Source organism: Mytilus trossulus, chromosome 7, assembly GCF_036588685.1.
Source record: "Mytilus trossulus isolate FHL-02 chromosome 7, PNRI_Mtr1.1.1.hap1, whole genome shotgun sequence".
Classification (NCBI taxonomy): domain Eukaryota; kingdom Metazoa; phylum Mollusca; class Bivalvia; order Mytilida; family Mytilidae; genus Mytilus; species Mytilus trossulus.
This window is the reverse complement of record NC_086379.1, coordinates 61,170,473-61,198,471: the sequence shown is the minus strand read 5'-3', so window position 1 is coordinate 61,198,471 and position 27,999 is coordinate 61,170,473. Positions and strand designations below refer to the sequence as shown.

Genomic DNA, 27,999 nt, shown 5'->3' with positions numbered 1-27,999 from the left:
TATTTTCTTCTGACATCAGACTCGGACTTCTCTTGAACTGAATTTTAAATGTGCGTATTGTTATGCGTTTACTTTTCTACACTAGCTAGAGGTATAGGGGGAGGGTTGAGATCTTATAAACATGTTTACCCCCGCCGCATTTTTGCGCCTGTCCCAATTCAAGAGCCTCGGGTCTTTGTTAGTCTTGTATTATTTTAATTTTAGTTTCTTGTGTTCAATTTGGAATTTAGTATGGCGTTCATTATCACTGAACTAGTATATATTTGTTAAGAAGCCAACTGAAGGACGCGTCCGGGTGCGAGAATTTCTCGCTACATTGAAGACCTGTTGGTGACCTTCTGCTGTTGTTTTTTTCTATGGTCCGGTTGTTGTCTTTGACACATTCCCCATTTCCATTCTCAATTTTATGTTAGGGAGACATAACACAAGTTTAATCAAACATTTGTGCATGGTTTATACATATGTCCTATAGGTTTAAGTTTTGCTTTCTATCTTCGAAAAAAGTTGAAGACTTTAAATGTTTCAATGAAATAAAAACGCTATATATCATATAACAAAACTTCTGTGTTGTTTAAAAAGATTATTTAATAAATCATACGATGTTAATTGTAAATAGTATCTTATTGTTGACAGTTTTCATATCGTGCAATTATATTGAAATTAATTTATTACAGATGTTATAAACGAAGATTATTTGTGCGATGTATACTATTATGAATCAATTATCAAAGACTGGGTATTTACAACTAAAAATTGTTCTGTAAAGTTAAACTTTATATGCGATGGAGGTAAGGCTAACTAAGTTCTACAGTTATCTATTATATGTTATACGATTATGAAGAAGAACCATTTTAAGTATAAAATTTAGTTGATATCAGACATAGAAATAATACAAAAATGTCGATTTAAACGACTAAAGACAATCTTGTCAAGTATATTAAAAAAGTAAAATCACATAAATACTGAACTCCGAGGAAAATTTAAAACGAAAAGTCTCATAATCAAAGGGCAAAATCTAAAGCTCAAACACATAAAACGAATGGATAACAACTGTCAAATGTCTGACTGGTACAGGTATTATATTATCTTAAGTAGAAAATGGTGGATAAAACCTGGTTTCACAGTTAGCCAAATCTCTCACTTGTATGACAGTGGTATTAAATTCCATTTTGTTGACAACGATGTGTAAACAAAACAAACAGACGTAATAGGTATAAATGTCAAAAATAGGAATACAGTAGTCAACATTGTGTTATTATTGTAATCGCTATAAATACAAACAAATATATAAACAAACATTTACCTTAGAACAATGACACAATGACGGGATGTATAAGTACAGAGCCACGTCATATGTAACAAAGAAACACAAAAAGTCATATGGACAAAGCATATCTGCAAAAATAAAAGACAAGAATACACACATTATTATCATACAACAATTACACAATGACAAAATGTACAAAGCCACGTCAAATGGATACCGCCAAACACTTAATAAACATTAAAAGTAATATGTATTAAGACAAATAAAAGAATACTATAACATGTTATAAAGATGATAAACAAAATCAGTACTCATAACATATACTTTAAGCCCATCGTGTATTATTTGTTAAGTTGATACGAACTATTTATTAACAATGTATTGATACCTTCCGATGAACTTTATTAGAAAAAGGATGAGACGTTCTTTTACATACCCCTGGTTCATCATCGTCCTGTTCAGCCACTGATGACGTAATTCTGTTGTTGCATGCAAAATATATCAAAATTTCATATTCCTGTATTTAAGAATTGAATGCTTCTTTTTGTAAATTTATTGGGGTGTAAAAGCGTTGACCGAAGTACATTTTGTATGAAGCGCGGAAGCGCTTCATACTAAAAATGTGCGCATGGTCAACGCTTTTACAACCATATAAAGTTACAAAAAGAAGCGTTCAATACTTATAATTACATTTTTTAGCTATGATCATGAAAACACGAATTTTATAAATTTTGTATATTATTCACCTGTGCACTTTATTGTGGGACCACGTGCTATCATGAATGAAACGTTTTATTGAGTGATGCAATTGCTTACGGAATAACAAGTGATGTGCCTTTAGCCAATCAAAATAAAGTATTATAATGAAACATACATCTAATGTAATTATATGGCTATAATAAAAAAACTGTATTCTGTTTTTAGAAATGTAGCAGTGATAATATAATAAATGTCACAAACAAAGACGTCACTTTTTTAGTGTATTCCCTCGTGAACTGTCATCAATTCATGGGATATGTCTGATGTTATCATAAGGATGACATGTCAATTTATATTATTTATATTATTAGTTACATAGTGAGCTAGTGACCTAAAACGTTATACTAGTATAGGGGGTCAGTAAATTCCATATGGGATTAGAGAGAAGCTCATACCCCATATGGAATTTACTGACCCCATATATACCGTATTACGTCACTATCACACTATGTAACGAATTTATCTTACCGACTATCTTAACTTGTGAAATTTAGACTAGAGTCCTTATAAAATGAGCAAGTCTTCAATACTGTTAGCATTAATAAACCACTTCAATTGATCCTACAAAAACAAATGCAAACAATAACAACTTGTAAGGTTTAAATGCGTTTTATGAATTTATTTCCATCTTAATCATTAATTTCTTCGTCTGTTGAAACCTTTAAGATATTCTCAGTACCGTTTTGTTTTTATAAAGGGACATAACACCACTACTAACCGTGTATGACATGAAGCCCCGACTCTCTTCTGACCTAATACGGATATAAAGGGACGTAACACCACTACTAACTGTGTATGAAATAAGCCCCACCTCCCTACTAACCTAATATAAAGCATACACGGTTTGCACGCGGACGCTTTTAACCAATCGTATTCCTAGAAATGAATAGGAGGTAAGATAAATGTATATATCTATCCTTGGTATTTTTGCTTTTTGTTTGTAATATAGTCCTGTCAAGTAATATTGCCACGTAAGGATGTACACATCTGAGGAGCCAAACATTTCTTGAATTAAATTTTTTTTCTTAACCTGATTTTTTGGGTTTAAATGACTGAAAAAAAATAATTGGTGAAGAAAAATGCATATGGTGGTGTCATTTTTGTTTTGCTATGGCACTTCGAAGAAACGCAATTTTTAAGATATCCCCATTTTTCATCACTTTTTTACTTTTTTGGGAGCTATTTTCATATAAAAAACAAAATCACATTTCCACAATCAAACTTTGTTTCATACTTTCAATAAAGATGAGATAGACCAATTTCAATAAATTAAACTTACGAAAACTATCTTATGTTGTACTGTTATACCACTGTCTCAGGTTAGGGGGAGGGTTGGGATCCCGCCAACATGTTTGACCCCGCCGCATTATTTATGTATGTGCCTGTCCAAAGTCAGGAGCCTGTAATTCAGTGGTTGTCGTTTATTTATGTGTTAAATATTTGTTTTTCGTGATTTTTTTTTAAATAAATGAGGCCGTTAGTTTTCTCGTTTGAATTGTTTTACATTGTCTTATCGGGATTTTTATAGCTGACTATGCGGTATTGGCTTTACTCATTGTTTAAGGCCGTATGGTGACCTATAGTTACTATCTGTGTCAATTTAGTCTCTTGTTGACAGTTGTCTCATTTGCAATCATACCACATTTTATTTTTTATATAGGTAGGTGTTAATATGAGAAAGTTTTATCATATGTTGATGCTTTTTTTTGTGTCAAATTTACCATGCTTTCAATTTCGTAAATTTGTGATTTTTTGCTGTTTTAAAAACAAAATGCATATAATTTCAACTTTTTTGTGTTACAAATGATTGAAAAAATACATATATAAGAAATTTGAAAATAAAAAAATGATATGGGATGTACATGTTTCTTGCAAAATCAGTGCTAGTACCCCTCATCCAGTTTCTAAACATTTGTGTTAAAAAGGCTGACCTGATTGGTCATAAAATTTGGAAAATAAATTACTCAAAAACTACTCATTGTAAATACACAATATTTTCACAGAGTTAAGTTTGATTATTACATTTTTAAATTCTTTGATATTTTCCACTTGTATCACATGTTTTGGGAATAATTCCAGAACGAGATTATAACGAGACTGAAACGTCAAAAGAATACACCCTTTATTGTTTTTTTAAAATTGCTATACCAGCACATAAGATTATAAACAGATCTTGCATTTTGGTCTGATGTTTGGTTTTACGACTGGGTTATCAAACTCAATTTAAAACTATAAACTCACAAAGGATTGTGTTCAAATTGATTTAAATTGGCCAAGTAGTTTCAGTGAAGATGTATATGCAAAAGTTAACTGACGACAGCCCCTAAATGGCGGGAATAACTTATTTGAGCCTGTAGACTAGGTGAGCTGAAAAAATATTAAAAGAAACAACTGTTGGAAAGCATAATGATTTCTTTCTTAGATGTAAGGTTTCAACATGATTTGACTTTCAAGCTCTTTATGTAATGTATTGAACCGAGCCGTTATACAGTCGTCTTTATCAAATAGTTATAAAACTGTAAACGTGACGTAAATATACCAATACACACTTCAATCATAGTGGAGCTTTCAATAATATCATAATCATACAACTTGCAACAGTAATAACAGTTTCTAGTGACTGATGCAAGGACATCAAAACTCACATTAGTAAATGATTTTAAGTTTTGAAGTCATTTTCATTTTAACATCGTCTGAAAAGTAAAATCATTCTTGGTTGTACTCGATTGGTATCCTGTCAACTGGCTTCTTAATCCGTACATATTTTTTTTTATCATGAACAACATGAGTGCTGGTGTTTGGACGCGAAACAAATATTCATAGTTTTTTTTAATGTGACGCAACTAACATTTAACGATGCTATTTGAAAGATGCGATTTAAATTTGTACTTGAATTTTGGAAATAATAGCTCCAAAAGCACAACGTCCAGTCAAATATCCCAGCATTACTGTGAAATCTTTTCTTCTTATAAAATATAACTCCCAGTTAGTTGTATAAGCCAGTGTAACTAAGTCCATTGTCACCTATGTTTGAACTGAATTCATGTATAATTATTGTAAATTCAGAAATTATTGCGATGTTTTCATTATTGCGAAAAAAATACTTCAGGAGTGTTATAATCACAATAATTAAAACTCTCGTTTTTAATAATAAAAAAAAAAGAAGAATAAGTATGAATTGAAATGCATATTTCTCAATATCGCAAAAATTAAAGTCGACGATATAATTTCTGAATGAACAGTTTATGTTAAGAAACACATTAGATTTCTGCAGAATCCAGGATTCTCCTATTACAAAAAAATGTGCTAATTACTTTAGTATGTATGTGTGTATAATAACTATTTGACCATCATATAAATGATTAATTGGATAGCTTTTAAATAACAGCATTACTTATTATGTAAACCAAACGCATCTTTGTGTCCATACATGTATATACTTTAAAGGTTAATATTTTGTTCTCATTATCAGATAAATTTTCATCCGATGCAATGAAAACTTCATGGCTGGTAGCAGAGCAAACATGTTCAAAAAAGGGCAAACACTTGTTACAGATGACAAAAATACCTGGAAATGAATTCAAAGACGGAACCAGTTATTGGGTATCATTTTTTCGTCGAAAAAAGATTTCTTGGGGAAAAGGTAACTGTTGATGATAATAAAAATACATGAAATGTATGCAATAACTATAATTACCACTGTGTCACTGATTTTACTAGTAGTGCTGTACATTTCTATCTATTAGCTGGATGATACAATATATCAATCAATATTAAGTTTCGTCCTGCTAATGAGACATTAAATACTTTCTTGCGCTTTAAACTACTACATAAATTTTAGTATCTTGTTCGTTTACTTTACCTTATATTTTTTATATTTCTAATTATCGTTTGCTCAAAGGTAAATCTGTACATCTATTTATTTTTTAATTAAAGAAACTTTAATCTTTTGAACTTTTTGATTAATATTCAATTGCAGATCCCACGTTATTGATTGAAATGTTACATGCAACATACAATTACACGTTAGGAAAATTATAAATTAATTTATACTTTTAAGAATGGAACAATGTAGTTAGCATTATACTGAGCCTGCAAAATGAAAGAATAATATAATGTCCACAATTGCAAATATGACACTTGACTTATTATAGACTCAGCAACAACCAAATTGTTTTTCCCCCCTCATGTTTCGATCTCAAGCAAACCAAACACATTTGATCAACATACACAATACATTTGAATTAACTTGAAGTGTTTTAGAAAAGAACTTTACAGTAATGTCGAGAATCTACATTTTGACAGGTCAAATAAAAAACGATTATGAATGCCCAATAATTTGAACTACAAAAACCTTTATTGCAACTTTGTAATAAAAAGTACTATAAAACACCTGGGTTCATTTCAACAGAAAATTACCTTTGTCATCTTTACGGTAACCATCATGCGAGGTAGCAGTTTACTATATTATACCAGTTTAAAGCAGACATATATATTCCTTTGAGTGTCTAGTATAGATGTTGTATCCGGGGACACACGTCGACCAACTAAATAATCTTGATGGATCTATAAAAATAAAAAGGCAAGCAATCGGTTACTCTCTTAAGAAGCAGCCGCAGAATAGACGTAGAAAATTGTAAATTAGGAAATAGTATAAGCCTACGTTTTATTTCTTACCAACCTTTTTGAAACTATATTCCTGACGATTCTATTTTATAAATATGAGTTTTGGCTAAAATATTGAAGACCTAAATACTAGTAGATAAGCATGTATTGCAAACACCAAAGCAGTTCAACAAAACAAGTTTTACTTTTTATTAATGGAGCGTCGGGTAAGGAATGGCACAATGGCAGGTTTGTATACAATATTACACAAGACAGTAGGTATGACAATAGACATGCACTAAAGTGGTACCCGATTTCAGACAGTCACATGAACATAATCTGGGATGAACTTTCATAAAACCTAAACCAATAAAACGTTAATAAACCTAAACCATACAAATCAGTTCAAGACAAATTTGTTAGTAAGACATCGTCAAAATAAGAATGTTAAAAAATATTTTTCGTATGAAACAAAAGAAAAGCATTTAAATCAAATGCTATGTAAATAATTCCATTTATGCGTAGTTTAAGATGAATTCAAAATAGCATTGTTTGGATTATATCTAAAAAAATAATTAGTTAGAAAAAACTTATATGAGTAATATAGTGTTTACCGCTTTTACGTGACATTTGCTGTGTTGCAAATAATCTAGGCCTATATGAATTAAAATATGGAAAACCTGCTATTAGCAAATTCAAATAAAGTCGAAATATTTTAATTTATTAAAGGTGGCGACAAAGATGTATGTGCTGCCTTAACAATTTTTCAAAACGGATCAGTATCTTTGGTGTCAAGGTTTTGTACAGACCAATTAGCTTCATTGTGTTACACACATAAACTTCACAGAGATCATCAGAATACCTCAGGAAATGACGGTAATATTTTAAAATTTATTTCAAATATCTATGAAGTTTATACCAAATAATGAATTTGTACTTGCATGTTTTGATTTAATGTTGTTCATAGTAGGAATTTTGAATTCCTTATTCTTATAGCTCAAAACCCGCTATACGGTACTAGGCTCAACTTGAATTGGTACATTAGTAACAAAGGCCAAATTTTATTTTCGTTTCCATTTTTCCAAATTTCATTCATATCATTTCCGATAGTATAAATTCAATTATTATTGAACTTTAAGCCACTAATAAACTATTCAAGAAAATTATATTCCTTTCTCAAAAATGTGTAAAATGAAAGTAAATGTGTCGATACATATTCTAGCCTGGAGAAGTAAGACTGGAACAAAAATAAAAAATCTATCAAAAGAAAAATGAACAAAGTGTCATCTCAGTTGGAACTCGTCAAAGTAACATACCAAAAACTCAGTTCATCAAAATATGCAGGTAGACACAAAAAAAAGCCTTAGGACTCTCCAAAGAAAACAGTGATAATCCTATTAAAAAACATTCGGGGCTATTACGACAACTTAACACGTAGCTCTTTATGATAACTATTTACACCACTGGGTCGATGCCACTGCTGGTGGACGTTTCGTCCCCGAGGGTATCACCAGCCCAGTAGTCAGCACTTCGGTGTTGACATGAATATCAATTGTGTGGTCATTTTTATAAATTTTCTGTATACAAAACTTTGAATTTTTCGAAAAACTAAGGATTTTCTTACCCCAGGAGTAGATTACCTTAGCCGTATTTGGCACAACTTTTTGGAATTTTTGGTCCTCAATTCTCTTCAACTTTGTATTTGTTTGGCTTTTTTAACTATTTTGATCTGAGCGTCACTGATGAGTCTTATGTAGACGAAACGCGCGTCTGGCGTATAAAATTAGAATCCTGGTATTTTTGATAACTATTTACACCACTGGGTCGATGACACTGCTGGTGGACGTTTCGTCCCCGAGGGTATCACCAGCCATGTAGTCAGCACTTCGGTGTTGACATGAATATCAATTTTGTGGTCATTTTTATAAATTTTCTGTATACAAAACTTTGAATTTTTCGAAAAACTAAGGATTTTCTTACCCCAGGAGTAGATTACCTTAGCCGTATTTGGCACAACTTTTTGGAATTTTTGGTCCTCAATTCTCTTCAACTTTGTATTTGTTTGGCTTTTTTAACTATTTTGATCTGAGCGTCACTGATGAGTCTTATGTAGACGAAACGCGCGTCTGGCGTATAAAATTAGAATCCTGGTATTTTTGATAACTATTTACACCACTGGGTCGATGCCACTGCTGGTGGACGTTTCGTCCCCGAGGGTATCACCAGCCCAGTAGTCAGCACTTCGGTGTTGACATGAATATCAATTTTGTGGTCATTTTTATAAATTTTCTGTATACAAAACTTTGAATTTTTCGAAAAACTAAGGATTTTCTTACCCCAGGAGTAGATTACCTTAGCCGTATTTGGCACAACTTTTTGGAATTTTTGGTCCTCAATGCTCTTCAACTTTGTATTTGTTTGGCTCTTTTTAACTATTTTGATCTGAGCGTCACTGATGAGTCTTATGTAGACGAAACGCGCGTCTGGCGTATAAAATTATAATCCTGGTATTTTTGATAACTATTTACACCACTGGATCGATGCCACTGCTGGTGGACGTTTCGTCCCCGAGGGTATCACCAGCCCAGTAGTCAGCACTTCGGTGTTGACATGAATATCAATTTTGTGGTCATTTTTATAAATTTTCTGTATACAAAACTTTGAATTTTTCGAAAAACTAAGGATTTTCTTACCCCAGGAGTAGATTACCTTAGCCGTATTTGGCACAACTTTTTGGAATTTTTGGTCCTCAATTCTCTTCAACTTTGTATTTGTTTGGCTTTTTTTAACTATTTTGATCTGAGCGTCACTGATGAGTCTTATGTAGACGAAACGCGCGTCTGGCGTATAAAACTAGTATCTCAATTGTTTGTAAAACAATTGAAAGGTCTTTCCTGTAAAAGTGATGCTTTCATAATGTACTTTGTACGACCTTTCGTTTGATATACGACAAGCATACCTTCTGAAACTTTTTACTTTTATCACTTAATGACCTCATCCGCCTACATTTTTGAGATCGGAATTATTATATATGTAACATAGAGTAGATGAGCTTTCATTTGATATGCGACAACGCCATATTCTAGAAAGTTTGATTTTTGCACTCAATAACCCTATCTTACTAATTTTTGGAGGTCAGGAATTTGCTATTTGAAATGTACACATCATGACCTTTCATTTGATATACAACAACCCTACCTTAAAAGAACATTTATTTTTTGCACTCAATGACCCCATCCAACTCATTTTTGGGAGACGTCAATTTGAAATTTGAAATGTTCGCTTTATGTTCTTTCATTTGATATGCGACAACCTTACCATCTGAGAAATTTGAATGTTTGCACTAAATGACCCCACCCGTCTCCCTTGGATGAAAAGGGGGTTTCAAATTTTCATTTTTAAGTAGAGTTTATTAAGACCTTCAATTTGATATATCAGATGACCCCATTTGACAAAGTGCAAATAATGATGCAATATCAACTATATAAATAGAAATTATGAAACTTACAAAGTCAATGCAAAACATGAAAATTTCAAATTGAATTTTTGGTGTTTTTTTCCATGGAATGTTTTTGGTATTTGGTCAAACATATAACTATGTCAACCTCTTCAATTTCTTAAACATTTTAAGTGGTAAGCTCTTGATGATTCAGAAATACATGCCTCCGCTCGCAAAACTTAAAACTGCATTATCTCTAAAACGACAATAGATATCTCAAATCTGTTAAATAATAAATGATCTACAGTTAAAGGACAACATTATAGAAAAAGAATTAAGACAATTTTAAAGTTCACTAAGGTCACAATTAATCATCAAATATATGATGCAATACAAAACTTGAGAACCGGAAGTCGTAAAGACATGGGACTATCACCATTCAACTCAGGACCACTTGACCTTTTAAATATCACAAGGTCAAGGTCATAGTATAATGTGAAGGTCAAGGTGAAATTTCATCATGACCTGACATTGACCTCAAATTGAAGGTCTTGAATTACTGATCATCTTTTCAGTTTTATAGTAGGTTGATATCTGTTACCTTTAAAAAGATATACACAAAATACTATACTTTTAATAATCATCCTGTTGTAACTTTTGAACAGACGGTCGGACATTTTTGGGCTTATTATATAAAATGTAGAGTTCGTCGAGAGGAACATTTTATACGCTGTATGTAGGCAGCAACGTCTTATCGTTTTCCTAATATGTAAGCTTGAAATTGCAGCGTAATTTTTTTTTGCACTCTGTGACCTTTGACCTTGGGTGCATATTGAAGGTCACATGAATTAAAGATTATTGGTGAAGGTCCCAAGTCTCTACGACTTCCAGTTCTTGAAATAGATTTTTTCTAAAATTGTATACAATTTTTCAAGGGGAATAACTCCTTATAAGGATTAATAACAAAATGATTGTATATGTTCATTAACATTGCCATCTGTTCCTGTACATGTTGCCGTTTTCAAATCGATTCTATCTCTAACATTTTTTGAGAAATGATCAAAGGAAAGAAATTGTTTCAAGGGGAAATAACTCTCAAAGGGGATGATGAAATTCTATGCAGCCTCATATGGTAATACATCATGATGAGATGTACCTATTGTCCAAATAAGATCATGATATCTTTAAAAACAACGAGGGGGGGCCTTGTTGAAAAAAATCAATAAAAGGGAGATAACTTCTAAAGGGGATGATGAAATCCTACACAGCCTCATCTGGTAATACTTCATAATGAGGTCTACCGATGGTCCATATTTGGTTTTGATAACTCCAATAGAAACGAGGGGAGGCCATGTCAAACAAATGCTGGATGAAAAAAAAAAAAAAAAAAAAAAAAAAAAAAAAAAAAAAACATGCGAAAAACAATAAGGTCTTTCCTCACGGAGAGGAAAGACCTTAATTAGAATCCTGGTATTTTTGATAACTATTTACACCACTGGGTCGATGCCACTGCTGGTGGACGTTTCGTCCCCGAGGGTATCACCAGCCCAGTAGTCAGCACTTCGGTGTTGACATGAATATCAATTTTGTGGTCATTTTTATAAATTTTCTGTATACAAAACTTTGAATTTTTCGAAAAACTAAGGATTTTCTTACCCCAGGAGTAGATTACCTTAGCCGTATTTGGCACAACTTTTTGGAATTTTTGGTCCTCAATGCTCTTCAACTTTGTATTTTATCTGGCGTATAAAATTATAATCCTGGTATTTTTGATAACTATTTATGGAATTTAAAAGTTGAAAGCATAAATCAGATTAATATATGTATGCAACAAATAAGAACAGAGCGACTATCTCTTATAGCTTAATACCGATCTGATGATACAGTATTGGCCTGTGTGCTGTGATCTTAAAGGTGAAGCTGTAATATGTGCTCTTTATTGTAGATTCGTCGCCATTAGGGTTAATAGTTGGCTGTTTTCTTGGTGTTTTAGCTGTAATTGCCATGGTTATACTTTTCATCATTTTTAAACGCAGAAAGTAAGTAAAGATACAGAAAACCAGAGTATTTGCCAATATAACCTCCAACTTTTTACATACCTCTGATTGACATTTAACGACATATCGAAAGGACATTTTATATAAACAATTTATTTATTTGAACAATTTGTTTATAAGTGCGATATACAAAGTCAACAAAAAAGATATATAAAAACATTCAAAAAATGAGTCGCTTAAAATGTCAGCAATCATGGGTTGATTTCTTTTCACTGCCTCAGACATGTATCTCTTGCTCTATTTATATATTTTATAACGTTTAAATAGATGTTTATCAATTGAAGCTTATAATCAATGTAACTACTGAACAATATTTGTCTTTGATAGACGGTAGTAATTCTGTAAGTAAATTTAACCATATAAGTTGAAGGGTTGAAATCTAATATAATTTGAATGCTCTAACTAAAACGCTTTATCTGGTTGTGCTAATTTTTTAATAGTTTTCATGCTATAACATTCTTTGATGTTGTCATGCTCATGTCTAAACTGTGCTATAACATCTTCTGTTGAATGTGCTCTTAGCTAGTTAAATCGACACACCATTGATTTACTCTGTGACTATATATTGTTTGTGTCTGTATCAAGTCAGTAGCTTTTAGTCCAGTAGTTGTCGTTAGTTACTGTATGTCATATTTCGTTTTCGTTTATTGTTTATAAAACAGGTCTTTGGTTTTCTCATTCAAATGATTTTGTCGATTAGGGCTTTTTATATCTTACTGTATGATTAAGTAAGATTTTGATACTTCCAATTTTTTACACAAAATAAATATCAGCATATTGTTCAAAAAAGAGGGACCAAAGATACCAAAGGGACAGTCAAACTCGTAAATCTAAAACAAACTGACAACGCCATGGCTAAAAATGAAAAAGACAAACAGAAAAACAATAGTACACATGACACAACATAGAAAACTAAAGAATAAACAACACGAACCCCACCAAAAACTAGGGGTAATCTCAGGTGCTCCGGAAGGGTAAGCAGATCCTGCTTCAAATTACGAATAGAAAAACTCATCAAAGATACCAGGCTTATTATTGTGTACGGCGAACGCGCGAACTATCAGTCACTTCAATGTCAAAAAATTGTTAAAATGAAGGAAAGATATAAAAGTAGCTATATAGTGTATACTGAAGTGTCTTGAGATCCACCGAGTTCATGATATGTGAATAAAACAATTGGAAAATATTTAGACAATGTTACTTGACATGGCAAGATAACAGTTATAATGGGATGAATTAAACACACTGAGAAGAAATACTCATTAAACATAAAATTTGTGTTTAAAACAATTAAGAACAGAAAAGGAGTTTTTATAACATTATCAACCCATCTCGATTTCTTCAAGTTTCAGTGAATAACTCAAGAAATGACAATAGTTTATATCAGTATACATATTAATTTATATTTCATGTTATTATGTGCATGCTCTGTTATTTTTTTTAACTTTTCGATTTCACTATTTCAGTGTGAAAAAAAGAAAATTGAAGTACCTTGAATCAGTCATTAGAGACCACGACACTGAATACACTGAATATGATAATCCTATGGAGGATAATTCAGATCATATGTATAAAAGCACTGATGTCACTAAACCTAGCTACTCTGACTATTCGTTAGCTGTAACATACAGCGACCCTATCAACAATGTATTACCTAAAAATATCAAATCTATACCAGAAACAGAATATGAAAGTATAGCAATGACGCCACCAAAGACAAAACATATTTACCCTGTAGAAAATCCATACCAAAGCCCTTATTCATAATCAGATTTTTAATTTGATGGATTTGACGTAACCTACATTTTCTTGGCGTTTGTTCATATTTTGAAATTTACATTGTGTATGCTTTTTATCGATCTCAACAAACTAATTATAGTCTATAGCACTTTGTTTAATTGTTAAAAATAATGTTCAATTTAATTACGCAGTGTGTTTAATAACTACTGCCTGCTTTTCAATAGGTACTATGTCATCTGTTATGCCGCTTCTGAAATTTTTATCAGCACAATCATTCTATTAAAAAAGCAAACACATTTTCCCAGCAAAAAAGAACTGTCCAATCCTTTTATTATAATTCCCTAAAGAATCTGCATATTTTGATTTAGAAAGATGAAACGTTATAACAAAAGTCCAGTTTAAATTAAAAAAAAAACTTCTGTTTTTTTTAGCATACCTGTTTAGTATAGTTGAAATCAAATGATAACCTTAAACTATAGCCTAAACAGAAAAGGACATTACATTCAAGCTGGATACAGTTCTGAATTTGGATTGTGATTAAATAGTTGAAACAGCAAAGGTTTCTGACACAGAACAAATGTGGTCTAATGAACTTTAATTTTAGCTTGTGAGCAATTCACTATGCTGTTGAATATTAAGACCCTAAAAAAATATTTGAAGAAGTTTCTTTTATAATTTCTGAAATCAGAAAAGAGAAAAATTGTATCCCCCCATTTTTCACCTTTCTCTTTCCCGTATTCTAAAGTTAATCTCAATTCAAATTTCTAATGTAGTGGAAACAATTACTACTAATTTAAATACATCATAAGATATTGAAATAAAACTAGGGGCCCTAAAGAGCCTGTGTCGCTCACCTTGGTATATGTGAATATCAAACAAAGGAAGCAGATGGATTCATGACAAAAATTGTGTTTTGATGATGTTGATGTGTTTGTAAATCTTACAATCTTGCTGCTTACAATTATCTCTATCTATAATGAACTTGGCCCAGTAGTATCAGTATAAATGTTAATAAAAATTTACAAATTTTATGAAAATTGTTAAAAATTTACTATAAAGGACAATAACTCCTTAGGGGGTCAATTGACCATTTCGGTCATGTTGACTTATTTGTAAATCTTACTTTGCTGAACATTATTGCTGTTTACAGTTTATCTTTAACTATAATAATATTCAAGATAATAACCAAAAACAGCAAAATTTCCTTAAAATTACCGATTCACGGGCAGCAACCCAACAACAGGTTGTCAGATTCATATGAAAATTACAGAGCAGATAGATATTGGTCTGTTAACAATTTTACCCCATGTCTGATTTGCTCTAAATGCTTTGGTTTTTGATTCATAAGCCAAAAACTGCATTTTACCCCTATGTTCTATTTTTAGCCGTGGTGGCCATCTTGGTTGGTTGACCGGGTCATGCCACACATTTTTTAAACTAGACACTCAAAGATGATTGTTGCCAAATTTGGATTAATTTAGCCCAGTAGTTTCAGAGAAGAAGATTTTTGTTAAAGATAACTAAGATTTACGAAAAATGGTTAAAAATTGAATATTAAGGACAATTACTCCTAAAGGGGTCAACTGACCATTAAGGTCATGTTGACTTATTTGTAAATCTTACTTTGCTGAACATTATTGCTGTTTACAGTTTATCTCTATCTATTATAATATTCAAGATATAAACCAAAAAACAGCAAAATTTCCTTAAAATTACCAATTCATGGGCAGCAACCCAACAACGGGTTGTCCGATTCATCAGAAAATTTCAGGACAGATAGATCTTGACCTAATAAACAAATATACTTCATGTCAAATTTGCTCTAAATGCTTTGGTTTTTGAGTTATAAGCCGAAAACTGCATTTTACCCCTATGTTCTATTTTTAGCCGTGGGGACATCTTGGTTGGTTGACCGGGTCACGCCACACATTTTTTAAACTAGATACCCCAATGATGATTGTGGCCAAGTTTGGATTAATTTGGCCCAGTAGTTCTAGAGGAGAAGATTTTTGTAAAAGCTAACGACGACGGACGACGACGACGACGGACGCCGGATGCCAAGTGATGGGAAAAGCTCACTTGGCCCTTTGGGCCAGGAGAGCTAAAAATGTTATACAGTCATTAATCAAAAGTATCTTGAATTTCTTTTTACAGCTAATCATTTCTAGACAATCATCATTTCTTAATTAATACATAATATTCAAGCAGTGTGTGGGAGGTAACCAAACATATATATATATACATATATATAACAGTATTCTAAAAATGGAATTGGAATACATCCCCTACACTGCTTTAAAATCGTCTAAATTGTCCATTAATCAGAAGAAAAAAAAACTTATTTTCCCCCTTTTTTACACTTATCTGCTAAATGATTTGAACCATAACCCCCCATAACCATCCCTTTGTAGTATGGAGATTTGTGGTATAATTTCAGAGAGATTTATACACTTAAACACAAATTATTGACTGCAAACTACAAAAATGCTAATTTTGACCCCTTTTGGCCCGCTTATTGAAACCCCCCTTGGAGCAAGAACCTCAAACTCAATTCTAGCCTTTCCTTTGTAGTAAGAAACAATGTAGTATAATTTCAGATAGGTCCAAACACTTGTACACAAGTTATTGTCTGTAAACTAGAAAAATGCTTCTTTTTTCCTTTTTTTACCCTTATTCCTACGTGTTCGGGGAAATTAACCCCACACTCAATCCCAGCCTTCCGCTTGTTATATGGAACCTTTTGGTACAATTTCACAGAGATTCATACAGTTACACAAAATATTTCCTGAAACTAGAAAAATGCTTGTTTTTGGCCCCTTTTTGGTCCTAAATTTCGAGACTGTTTGCCCTTTAACCCTTTAAATAAATTCCAATCTTCTACATTTGGTATTAAACATTGTGGTACAATTTCAGAACAAGTGAAATACTTATACACAACTTATTGTCCTGAAACTAGATAAATGCTTGCTTTGGGCCTCTTTGAGCCACATATTCCTAAACCTTTGGTACCATAACCCCCAAACTCAACCCGAACCTTCCTTTTATGTTTATAAAAATTGTGTTAAAATTTAATTGATTTCTAGAAACGTATATCTAAGTTATGATCCGAAAACCATCCGATTTCGGATGACGCTGACGGCGACGACAACGTGATACCAATATACGACCAATATTTTTTTATTAATTTTTTAGGTCTTTTTAAATCTATCTTAAAGAAAATTTGTTTATTGACAATTGATTAAAAATAAACCATTGCAAAACGCGTACTCCTCCTGGAAACCCTGGCTCGAACTAATAGAATGTGTTTACAAGTAAACTTTTATGTAGTTATAGTACATACCCAATCCATGCTGCCCGGTTTTATTTTCGTTTTTTAACATTATTATTATTTACTTTCAAGCTTGTCAAATAATTCAAAATATCAACTATATGTACTTGTCTCGATTTTGCTGATGTACTATGGACTTACTTATTATGATTATTTATATATTTATATATGTTGTTTTGCCAATAAACACATTACAAAAAAAAACCACCTAAGAAATAACAGCTTAAACTGCCAATGCTCATGATGAACGCCACTACAAAAAAACCCAACATATTATTATTGCCATGGTCACTTGTTAGTCACTCTCCTTAACCCCTATCCTTTTAAATGGCAATTATTATTTTAAACTGTTTTTATGTTTCTACCAAGATTTTGGCGAGATTAAATCAAAATACGTTTGTTAAAGTTGAAATTTGACAAAAAGTGTGATTTTGCAAAAGAGGTTGATCTTGTCAAAGTTTAATTAAAAGTTGTGTTATTTAATAAAATCTACAGTTTATTAGTAGCCCAGTTGCTCCGTACTGCATTACATGCATGGGAATACGGATCTAGATATGTTAAAGGTTACAGCGGTACAACTTCAATTATTTGAAATTGATGAACCTATACCCCTTGCTCATAATTGCCCTTATTCCGGTTTTGGTTTGCCTCTGGTTGAGTTCGGTTATATCTGCTCTTTAAAGTTTTTGTTTTTGACATCGAACATCACTGGATAGGCGTTATTTATGAAAATCTTCTGCAGTGAAAGTCTTACTTGTTTTTTCCATTAAAAGAATCAGAGTCAAAAGGAGTATCAAAACCTTTCAACGTCATGGTCTATACAATTTTACAGAACGCCGGATGTGGAAGATTGAAGATCGAAATTGAAAGCTGATGAACTAGTATTTACCATATTTTAATTATGTAATGCTCATATAAATAAACTCCTCATAGATATCACGATTAAAATTTTATATTTGCACCAGACGCGCATTTCGTCTACAAAATACTCACCAGTGACGTTCGAATAAAAAATGTTAAAAAGACCAAATAAAGTACGAAGTTGAAGAGAATTGAGAACAGCTTAGGTAATCTATGCACGAATATAAAGAAGAGCCTTAATGTTTAAAAAATCTAATATAAAAAAGAAGATGTGGTATGATTGCCAATGAGACAACTATCCACAAAAGACCAAATTGACACAAACATTAACAACTATAGGTCACCGTACGGCCTTCAACATTGAGCAAAGACCATACCGCATAGTCAGCTAAAAAAGGCCCTATGGGAATGAAAACTCCCCAAGCATTTGGCATCGACTAAATAGTTGTAAATAAACCTATCGTACAGTTTATACCGGGATTGAATTTTTTTATGAGAATGGTTGGACCGAGATAATTATATCTTTAATTACTTAAATATGAATAATTTTAAGAAGGATGTTTTATGGATAACTTTAAATTTTATATTGAATAAACAAAGGAAACAGAAGCATACAGCTGTTCGAAAGTCATAAATCGATTGAAAGAAAATACGAATTACAAACTAAAACCGAGAGAAACATATCAACTACAAGAGGCAAACACCAGAAAAACGGAACTCTTTAAGTGCAACAAATACAAACACCAACATACATATAGAAAGGAATTGTCATATTCAGGACTTGGTAGAGGATATTTTAAGAAGAACATGATGGGTTGAACCTTTTTGTATGGCAAGCTATTCTTCCCGCTTATGTGAAAATAGGAAAAATATCGATAAAATGACAACGTGACAGAAATGCAGCCCAAACACACACACATCACAGACAAACGCAAACACAAATTTTCGACACAACAATCACACGCAGAACAACAATTGATCGTATTGTTTATTGATAAAAAAAATATTCAGATATAAATCTTTATTGCGCTCAACACTATAATTATACGAAATATTTTATAAGAGAGAACTCGACCATGAACATAATCATTAATAGCATAGATACCATAAAGAATAACATTTAAACAATCTAACTAAAAATACTACTACACAAGAAGTAGAATAATATGTGTTCCAAGGGAAGTAGCTCTTGTATAAAAAATGATAATATAAAAAAGAAGATGTGGTATGATTGCCAATGAGACAACTATCTACAAAAGCCCAAAATGACAGAAACATTAACAATTATAGGTCACCGTACGGCCTTCAACAATGAGCAAAGCCCATACCGCATATAGTCAGCTATAAAAGGCCCCGATAAGACAATGTAAAACAATTCAAGCGAGAAAACTAACGGCCTTATTTATGTAACAAAATGATCGAAAAACAAATATGTAACACATAAACAAACGACAACCACTGAACTACAGGCTCCTGACTTGGGACAGGAACATACATAAATAATGTGGCGGGGTTAAACATGTTAGCGGGATCCCAACCCTCCCCTAACCTGGGACAGTGGTATAACAGTACAACATATATATATAAGAACGAACTATAAAAATAAGTTGAAAAAGGCTTAGCTCATCAGATAGACAAAAAATAAAAGTGGACGTGGCCGGGTACATTATAAATAGCAAACAAACAAACAAATTTCATACTTGTATTCTTAGTATGAAAAAAATACGTGTGAGGGTATGTCGCTATACTATTGCATACATCAGTTTCTCCATTACTAAAAAGTAAAATCACAAAAATACTGAACTTAGAGGAAAATCAATTCGGAAAGTCCATAATCTTATGGCAAAATCAAATAACAAAACGCATCAAAAACGAATGGACAAGAACTGTCATATTCCTGACTTGGTACAGGCATTTTCAAAAATAAACAACCACAAACTGGGAATTAATATGTGCAGTATTAGTAATGTTTTTATCTAGGCAGTTGTAGACAAACTCCTTTCTTCCATCAGAAAAATTTGGACTGTTTAATAAAAAATATACCTCATCTTCAACCAAATTTATAATACAGTTCTTACATATCCTGTTATCTTCGATATTTTTTGGCTTAAAGCTTTTGAGATATTTATTTCACCTTGTGATATTAAATATGTACAAATGTATTTTAATACCCTTGCCAATAGTTGAAGGGGCATTAAGTGTTTCCCTGGACCGTCCGACTAACCGTCAAACTAACAAAGCTTTCTTCTGGTTTGGCTGAACTTTAACAGTTTTCATGAGATAAAATTCTTTGTTGTTGTCATGATCAGGTCTATATTGTGCTAAAACGTCTTCTGTTGAATGTGCTATTAGCTTATTATAACGACACACTTTTGATTTATTCTGTGACTATTAACTGTTCGTGTCTGTTTCAAGTTAGTAGCTTTTAGTCCAGTAGTTATCGTTAGTTGCTGTTTGTATATTTTGTTTTCGTTTATTGTACAGGCTTCTTTGTCTTTTTTCGTTCAAATGATTTTAGTTTTGTCATTTCATTTATTTTTCTTTATTTATAACTGTACGATTAAGGATTTGCCAATTGTTTAAATCCCTACCTTAACTGAATGATGCATACATTCAATATTTATTTTTTCTGTAGTGGGTAGTTTTTCACTAAATGTTAACTTTCACCCTCGGTATATTGACTATTTTACGTAATAAAACAGAAGTATGAAACTTGTAAATGTCTGTTCATACATAATAAATATATTAGCATAGATTTTCCTCAACCAAAATGTACCCATATTTGATGTGTATGCACCCAAGTATTTTTAGTTCACTTGTATGTGCTACTTTTTTTCACTTTAAGTGTTTTTTTATATGTCTTTTGAAATTGTTATCCGAATAGTTAGCCATATGTTCCTCAATTACTTTCCCGAAAAGTTAAAAAACAAAATGAAGTAATAATATGTCCAGTGTTTTTCTGAATGGTTGTTGTTTGAGATGTCTGGCATATTTTGAGATTTTTGTGAGATTTTTTGGTAGATATATGAATGATTTGTTGAAATTACCCCTCAGCTGTATTCGTCAGTGCACAGTGGAAGCACGATCGACATATCAAACACTTCCCATCAAACCAGTTCAAGGGACCGGTCTGTGACTTGGGGTACGCGAGAATGTTTTACTCCTTTTTGTTGGTCTTTTTTGGATTTATTTAAAAAGCGCAGTTATTTTGCTTTTGTTTTTTGTTTGTTTGCGCGTAGTGACTTTGTTTTCACCAACTTACACACCACACCTTTTAATTTCTCTCACATTCTTTGGAGTGTTTTTAACGGGTGAAAAACGAAATCCTATTGTTCTTAGAATGCATGGCGTTTAAAATGTCTGGTTTTAGCTTTGAAAACTATGAGCTACATGACAACATTAAAAGGACCTTTAGCACAGTCAATCAGTGGATATTTGTATCATAATTGAGGTAGTGATAGCAAATGTATAATGGTTGCGCTTATTTGGATACTTCCAATTTTTGATACATCATATATGTAAATATCTCCATATTGTTCTACTTACGAATAGATATCCTCAACAAAGATACAAGGCTTATCATTTTGTACGCCAAATGCACGAATTATCAGTGACTTCTATCTCCAAAAATTCTTAAAAGAAGGAAAGATATAGAATAAAATTGAGAATAAAAATGGGGATTGTGTCAAAAAAACAACAACCCGACCACAGAAACAACAGAAGGTTAACAATAGGTCTTCAATGCAGCGAGACATTCCCGCACATGGAAGCGTCCTTCAGCTGGCACATAAACAACTATATATACTAGTTCAGTGATAACGGACGTCATACTTACATCTAAATTTTACATATGAAACTTAAAGTAAAAATAACACAATACTTACTTAAGCCAGAGGTTCTGACTTAGGAAAGGCGCAATAATGCGGCGGGGTTATACATGTTTATGAGATATAAACTCTCCCCTATACCTCTAGCCAATGTAGAAAAGTAAACGCATAACAATACGCACATTAAAAGTCAGTTCGAGAGAAGAAGAAACTATATAGTGTACACTGAAGTGTATTGATACCCGCCGATTTCATGATATGTGAATAAAAAAACAAATTTGAAAATAGTAAGACAAGGTTTGTCGACAGGCTAATAGAAACGGGATGAATTGAACACACTAAGAAGAAATAATTATTAAACATAAATATTGTGTTTAAAACATTAGGAACAGAAAAGAAGTTTTTATAAGATTATCAACCCATCTCCATTTTTGCACTTATTTGCTAACTGATTTGAGCCATAATCCCCCATATAAACCATCCCTTTGTAGTATGGAGATTTGTGGTATATTTTCATAGAGATTTATACACTTAAACACAAATTTTTGACTGCAAACTACAACAATGCTGATTTGGACCCCCTTTTTTTTGGCCTGCAACTAATTGAAACCCCCCTTGGAACAAAAACCTCAAACTCAAAACTAGACTTTCCTTTGTAGTAAGAAACAATGTAGTATATTTTCAGATAGATCCAAACACTTAAACACAATTTATTGTCTGTAAACTAGAAAACTGCTTCTTTTTTTCCTTTTTTTTTTTATCTGTACTTGTCTCGATTTTGCTGATGTACTATGGACTTTCTGATTATGATTACTTATGTATTTATATATGTAGTTTTTGCCAATTAACACATAACTAAAAAAAAAACTAAAAAACCAACAGTTAAACTGTCAATGCTCATGACGAACGCCACTACAAAAATACCCAAACATATTATTGTTGCCATAGTCACTCACTAGTCTCTCCCCTTTACCCCTATCCTTTTAAATGGCAATTATTATTTTAAACTGTTTTTATGTTCCTACCATGATTTTTGCGAGATTTAATCAAAATACGTTTGTTAAAGTTGAAATTTGACAACAAGTGTGATTTTGCAAAGGAGGGTAAGCATGTCAAAGTTTAATTAAAAGTTGTGTAATTTAATCAAATCTCTTGTATTCCTAGTATAAAAAAAACACGTGTGAAGGTATGTCGCTATACTATTGCATACATCAGTTTCTCCATTACTAAAAAGTAAAATCACAAAAATACTGAACTTAGAGGAAAATCAATTCGGAAAGTCCATAATCACATGGCAAAATCAAATAACAAAACGCATCAAAAACGAATGGACAAGAACTGTCATATTCCTGACTTGGTACAGGCATTTTCACTAATAAACAACCACATACTGGGAATTAATATGTGCAGTATTAGTAATGTTTTTATCTAGGCAGTTGTAGACAAACTCCTTCCTTCAATGAGAAAATTTGGACTGTTTAATAAAAAATATACCTCATCTTCAAAAAAATTTATAATACAGTTCTTACATATCCTCACTGGGGTAAAGCTGATGACCGTAACTGCATTCACGGTCATCCCAAGATGTCGGACGAAAAATTAGGTCAGTATTTTTATTGTCTGTTAAGGTGTTTCTACATCATTTTCTCGACAAAGCATACATTGATACGATGTAAATATATAAAAGATTCACACGGAAGTCACAAATCTCTACCGAGGAACGTGTAAAGAACGGGAAATTGGATTTGAAAAATTCGCTAAGATGACCGTAAATCATCTTTAAAATATTTTCAAGATGACCGTAACATTTAATAAGCATGACCGTGATTGGTAAAATGATGACCGTAATTTCGAAAGGATGACCGTAATTTATAAAGGATGACCGTACCTTTCATAGTATAACCGTCATTTATAAGTAATATCCGTATTTGTATTACCCTTTTGTATCAAATAATTAATCGTGTTGATGAAAAACATATTTATAAGACAACATTTGTTTTAACAATATTTATTTAGATAATTCATCATGATACGATATTATACAAAGGAAATAATATTCAGGATTCAGAAAGAAGCAATTTGCTTTTACAAATCTGTCTCCTTTACAGAAATAATACACTTATTGAACAATACATAAATATAAATACTGGCATGCTCTGTAATAAATATATGAATATGAAAAAGGTGAAGGAAGAAAAAGAAGAAAAAAATAATAATAAAAAAAATAAAAAAAGTAAACATGAATTGTTGTAATGTATACAGTGTGAAATGCTTTGGTTCCTATTGAGTGATGAAGCATTAACATCAAGGGTTAAAACGTTTACTGTTACTAATATATTTCTGCACCAAACTAAATAAAAGACTATTTTGTTCATCTGAGAGTACCGTTGATCCAAAAAGCAAAGTTTTCGTGTTAACTTGGACAGGAAGAACTGAAACAGAATCCAATAGTTTTTTTTTTCTTAAATTAGTATATATAGGACAAGATAACAGGAAGTGAGAATTTTTTCTACATCGACACAACGACAATTTGGAGAGTCTACTAAGTTACGAAGGAAAAGGTGAGAATTCATTGAGCTTGAATCCATTCTTAAGCGAGCATGAAGAATTTGAAACAAAACGATGTCCTATATAATAATACGCTGGGATCTTACTATTTTAGGTACTAATTTGTTTTTTGAATAATGATAAAGATTCACATTTTCTTATGTTTAAGTTAAGAGTGTCCCATAGTTTTGTTGTTGCAGGGATGAAATATTCAGAATATAAACGGGTCCGTGTGTTGACTTGTGAAATATTATTTCTCTGTCTTGTATTATGATCATGCCTACTGCCTACTGAATCAGGCAATATTTATTAAAATACTCTGGAGTTTTATTATTCAATAATTATTTTGTGATAATGAGTTAGTATGTGATTGCGTCGTCTTTCAGATAAGTTTCCCATCGAGTTTCAACATATAAATTGTTTATACTGGTAAGTTTAGTACCCCTGTGACGATACGCGCTGCGTCAAGCTGAATACTTTCAAGTTTAGCAATCAAATTCTGATTTTGAAAGTCCCAAACGACATCGGCATAATCAAGAATTGGGCGAAATTTTTTCAAGTAAAAATCTATCAAGAACATTTTTCATTTTTCTCATTATATTTATTCTTTTGTAAGATTTAGAAACTATATATTCAATATGGTCGTTCCAGGATCCGTTGTTAGAAAAAAAGACACCTAGATGTTTGTGTTTCCTTACTGTTTGTAGCTCTTGTGTGTTCATATTTAATGGAGGATGAAAGGGTCTATTTTTTTTTGAAATTATCCTACTTTCAGTTTTTTGGGCATTAAAATTAACAAGCCATTTTTTTACCAATTATAAATCTTATCTAGATTGTCATTTAAAATTTTAGCTATTTCTGTCGGATTGTCAACCATAATATATAATGAAGTGTCATCTGCAAATAGCTTTATTTGAGCTTGAATGTCTTCTAAAATATCGTTTATAAATAGTAAAAAAAGGAGAGGGCCTAGAATGAACCCTTGTGGGACGCCTGCATTTACAGAAAACCATTCGGAACTGGAACCGTTAAGGTTGATGTACCCTTCTGTAGCCATTTGTGCCTTATGCTATTTGTCCCTTATGCCAGACTCGATCAAACGCTTAATACTTATATCACAGAATACTACCCTTATTTCTTTACCGCTATCTAAAGCCTTCACAAAATCATTCGAAATGTTAATTAATTGATTAACTGCTGAATTCCCCCGTGTAAAGCCGGACTGATTTTTCGTTAAAATATTATTGCGCATAAAGTGATTGTAAATATGTTTATATAGACATCGTTCCATACACTTGGATATTACACTCAGCAAGGAAATAAGTCAATCGGTTTACTATTTTTATAAACAGGGGTAACATTTGCTCTTTTTCATTGATCTGGAAAAGTAGACGTACTTAACGATAAATAAAATAGTTTACATAGTGGATACTTTAAAACAGAAGATGCTTCTTTTAATAATTTGGGACTTCTGAGGTCTGGGCCAAAAAGCTTTTGTTTCTATTTTTTTCCTTATCTTTTTTTAACATCATTTGTTAGCCATGGAGGTCCATTTTGCGAACAGATATTATTTTATTTGTAATACAATTTTCAGCAGCTTGTATGATAGCATTTGTTATTTCGGTTGTAAATTGTTCAACGTTATTTGAGTTAATTACGGAATCCCAATTTTTTTCAGATAAAATGTTACGATATCTGTCATAGTCTCATCGATCATATAGCCAAATTTTCCGCTTAATAGTTTTTGACGACATTTTGGAAAGTTCAAAAGACTAATTATAGGACAGTGAAAACGTATTTGGTCTAATAAAGGTGGCCCGACTCCAGAGTAATTTATTATGTGAGCATCATTTGTTATAAAAAGGTCTAACAATGATGACGACGATTCAGTAAAATGACAGGTTCATCTATTATTTGAGTAAGACTAAATTGGCTTAACAAAGGTGTAATTTTTTAAGATAACATTATCCTAAAGGTAGACAAAAATAAGACGTGCTTCAAATACATGGTTCGTCATATGTAGCATCCAAACTACAAGCCAAATAGTTAAAAAGAACTAACCGAGCCCCTATTGCGATAAACTCAACAAAAACAATGCATACAAATATGGATATTTCTTTCAATTGACGGTCATCCTTTTAAATTTAGTCATTCTTTATAAATTACGGTCATCCTTAACAATTTACGGTCATCTTTTAACCAATTACGGTCAGCCTTGTTATGAATCGCTAATCCTGTTACGGTCATCTCGATTACGATTTACGGTCATCCTCGCGAATTTTTCAAATCGAAATTCCCGTTTTATACACGTTCCTCGGTAGAGATTTGTGACTTCCGTGTGAATCTTTTATATATTTACATCGTATCAATGTATGCTTTGTCGAGAAAATGATGTAAAAACACCTTAACAGACAATAAAAATACTGACCTAACTTTTCATCCGACATCTTAGGATGACCGTGAATGCAGTTACGGTCATCAGCTTTACCTCAGTGATCCTGTTATATTTGATATTTTTTGGCATAAAGCTTTTGAGATATTTATTTAACCTTGTGATATTAAATATGTAAAAATGCATTTTAATACCCTTGCCAATAGTTGAAGGGGCATTAAGCGTTTCCCTGGACCGTCCGACTGACCGTCAAACTAACAAAGCTTTCTTCTGGTTGTGCTGAACAGTTTTCATGAGATACAATTCTTTGTTGTTGTCATGCTCAGGTCTATATTGTGCTAAAACGTCTTCTGTTGAATGTGCTGTTAGCTTGTTATAACGACACATTTGATTTTTTCTGTGACTATTAACTGTTCGTGTCTGTTACAAGTTAGTAGCTTTGAGTCCAGTAGTTGTCGTTAGTTGCTGTCTGTTTATTTGGTTTTCGTTTATTGTACATGCCTTTGTGTTTTTTTTTCGTTCAAATGATTTTAGTTTTGTCATCTCGTTCTTTTCTTTATATATTACTGTACGATGAATGATTTGCGAATTGTTGAAAGCCCTACCGTAACTGAAGGATGCATACATTCAATTATTTTTTTTCTTTGGTGAATAGTTTTTCACATAATATATTACACTTTTTTCCCCTCTGTCTATTGACTATTTTGCGTAATAAAACAGAAGTATGAAACTTGAAATTTTTTATTTACAATATAATTGGGGTTAACTTTAGGCTTATTGAATTGAAGTATGACTCAATCAGCAATAAAAGCGCTTTTTCAAATCTTTTAGTGAATTTTCTTGCATGTGTACATAGGGAATTTATCAAAAAAAATAACATTTCAAATTGTCATATTTTTGACTTAGTACAGGTATTTTCTGATGAAGAAAATGGTAGTTTAAACTTAACTTAACTTCTCACTGGTATGACAGTCGTATAACATTCCTTTGTATTGACAACGATGTCTGTACAACTATAATAAATACATAAGCATAGATTTTCCACAACCAAAATGTACCCATGTTTGATGTCTATGCACCCAAGTATTTTTAGTTCACTTGTGTGTGTTACTTTATTCACTTTTAGTGTTTGTCTTTTTAAATTGTTATTCGAATAAGTAGCCATATGTTCCTCAAA

At 32.1% G+C, this 27,999-nt stretch overlaps 1 protein-coding gene across 2 annotated transcripts in view; it reads left to right on the top strand.

Moving 5' to 3' along the window:
• Positions 1-14,885, top strand: part of LOC134725472 (uncharacterized) — a 34,056-nt gene extending 19,171 nt beyond the window's left edge. Inside the window, exons 5-10 of one of the 2 annotated variants that reach the window (XM_063589311.1) lie at positions 675-788; positions 5,499-5,669; positions 7,361-7,507; positions 12,016-12,109; positions 12,455-12,468; positions 13,594-13,732. In XM_063589311.1, the coding sequence (XP_063445381.1) occupies positions 675-788; positions 5,499-5,669; positions 7,361-7,507; positions 12,016-12,109; positions 12,455-12,461 (533 nt within the window). In that variant the 3' untranslated portion in view covers positions 12,462-12,468; positions 13,594-13,732. Of the gene's footprint in view, positions 1-674; positions 789-5,498; positions 5,670-7,360; positions 7,508-12,015; positions 12,110-12,454; positions 12,469-13,593 lie in introns of both variants that reach the window. The other variant, XM_063589310.1, reaches the window with a different exon arrangement.
• The last annotated feature ends 13,114 nt before the right edge of the window (positions 14,886-27,999 follow it).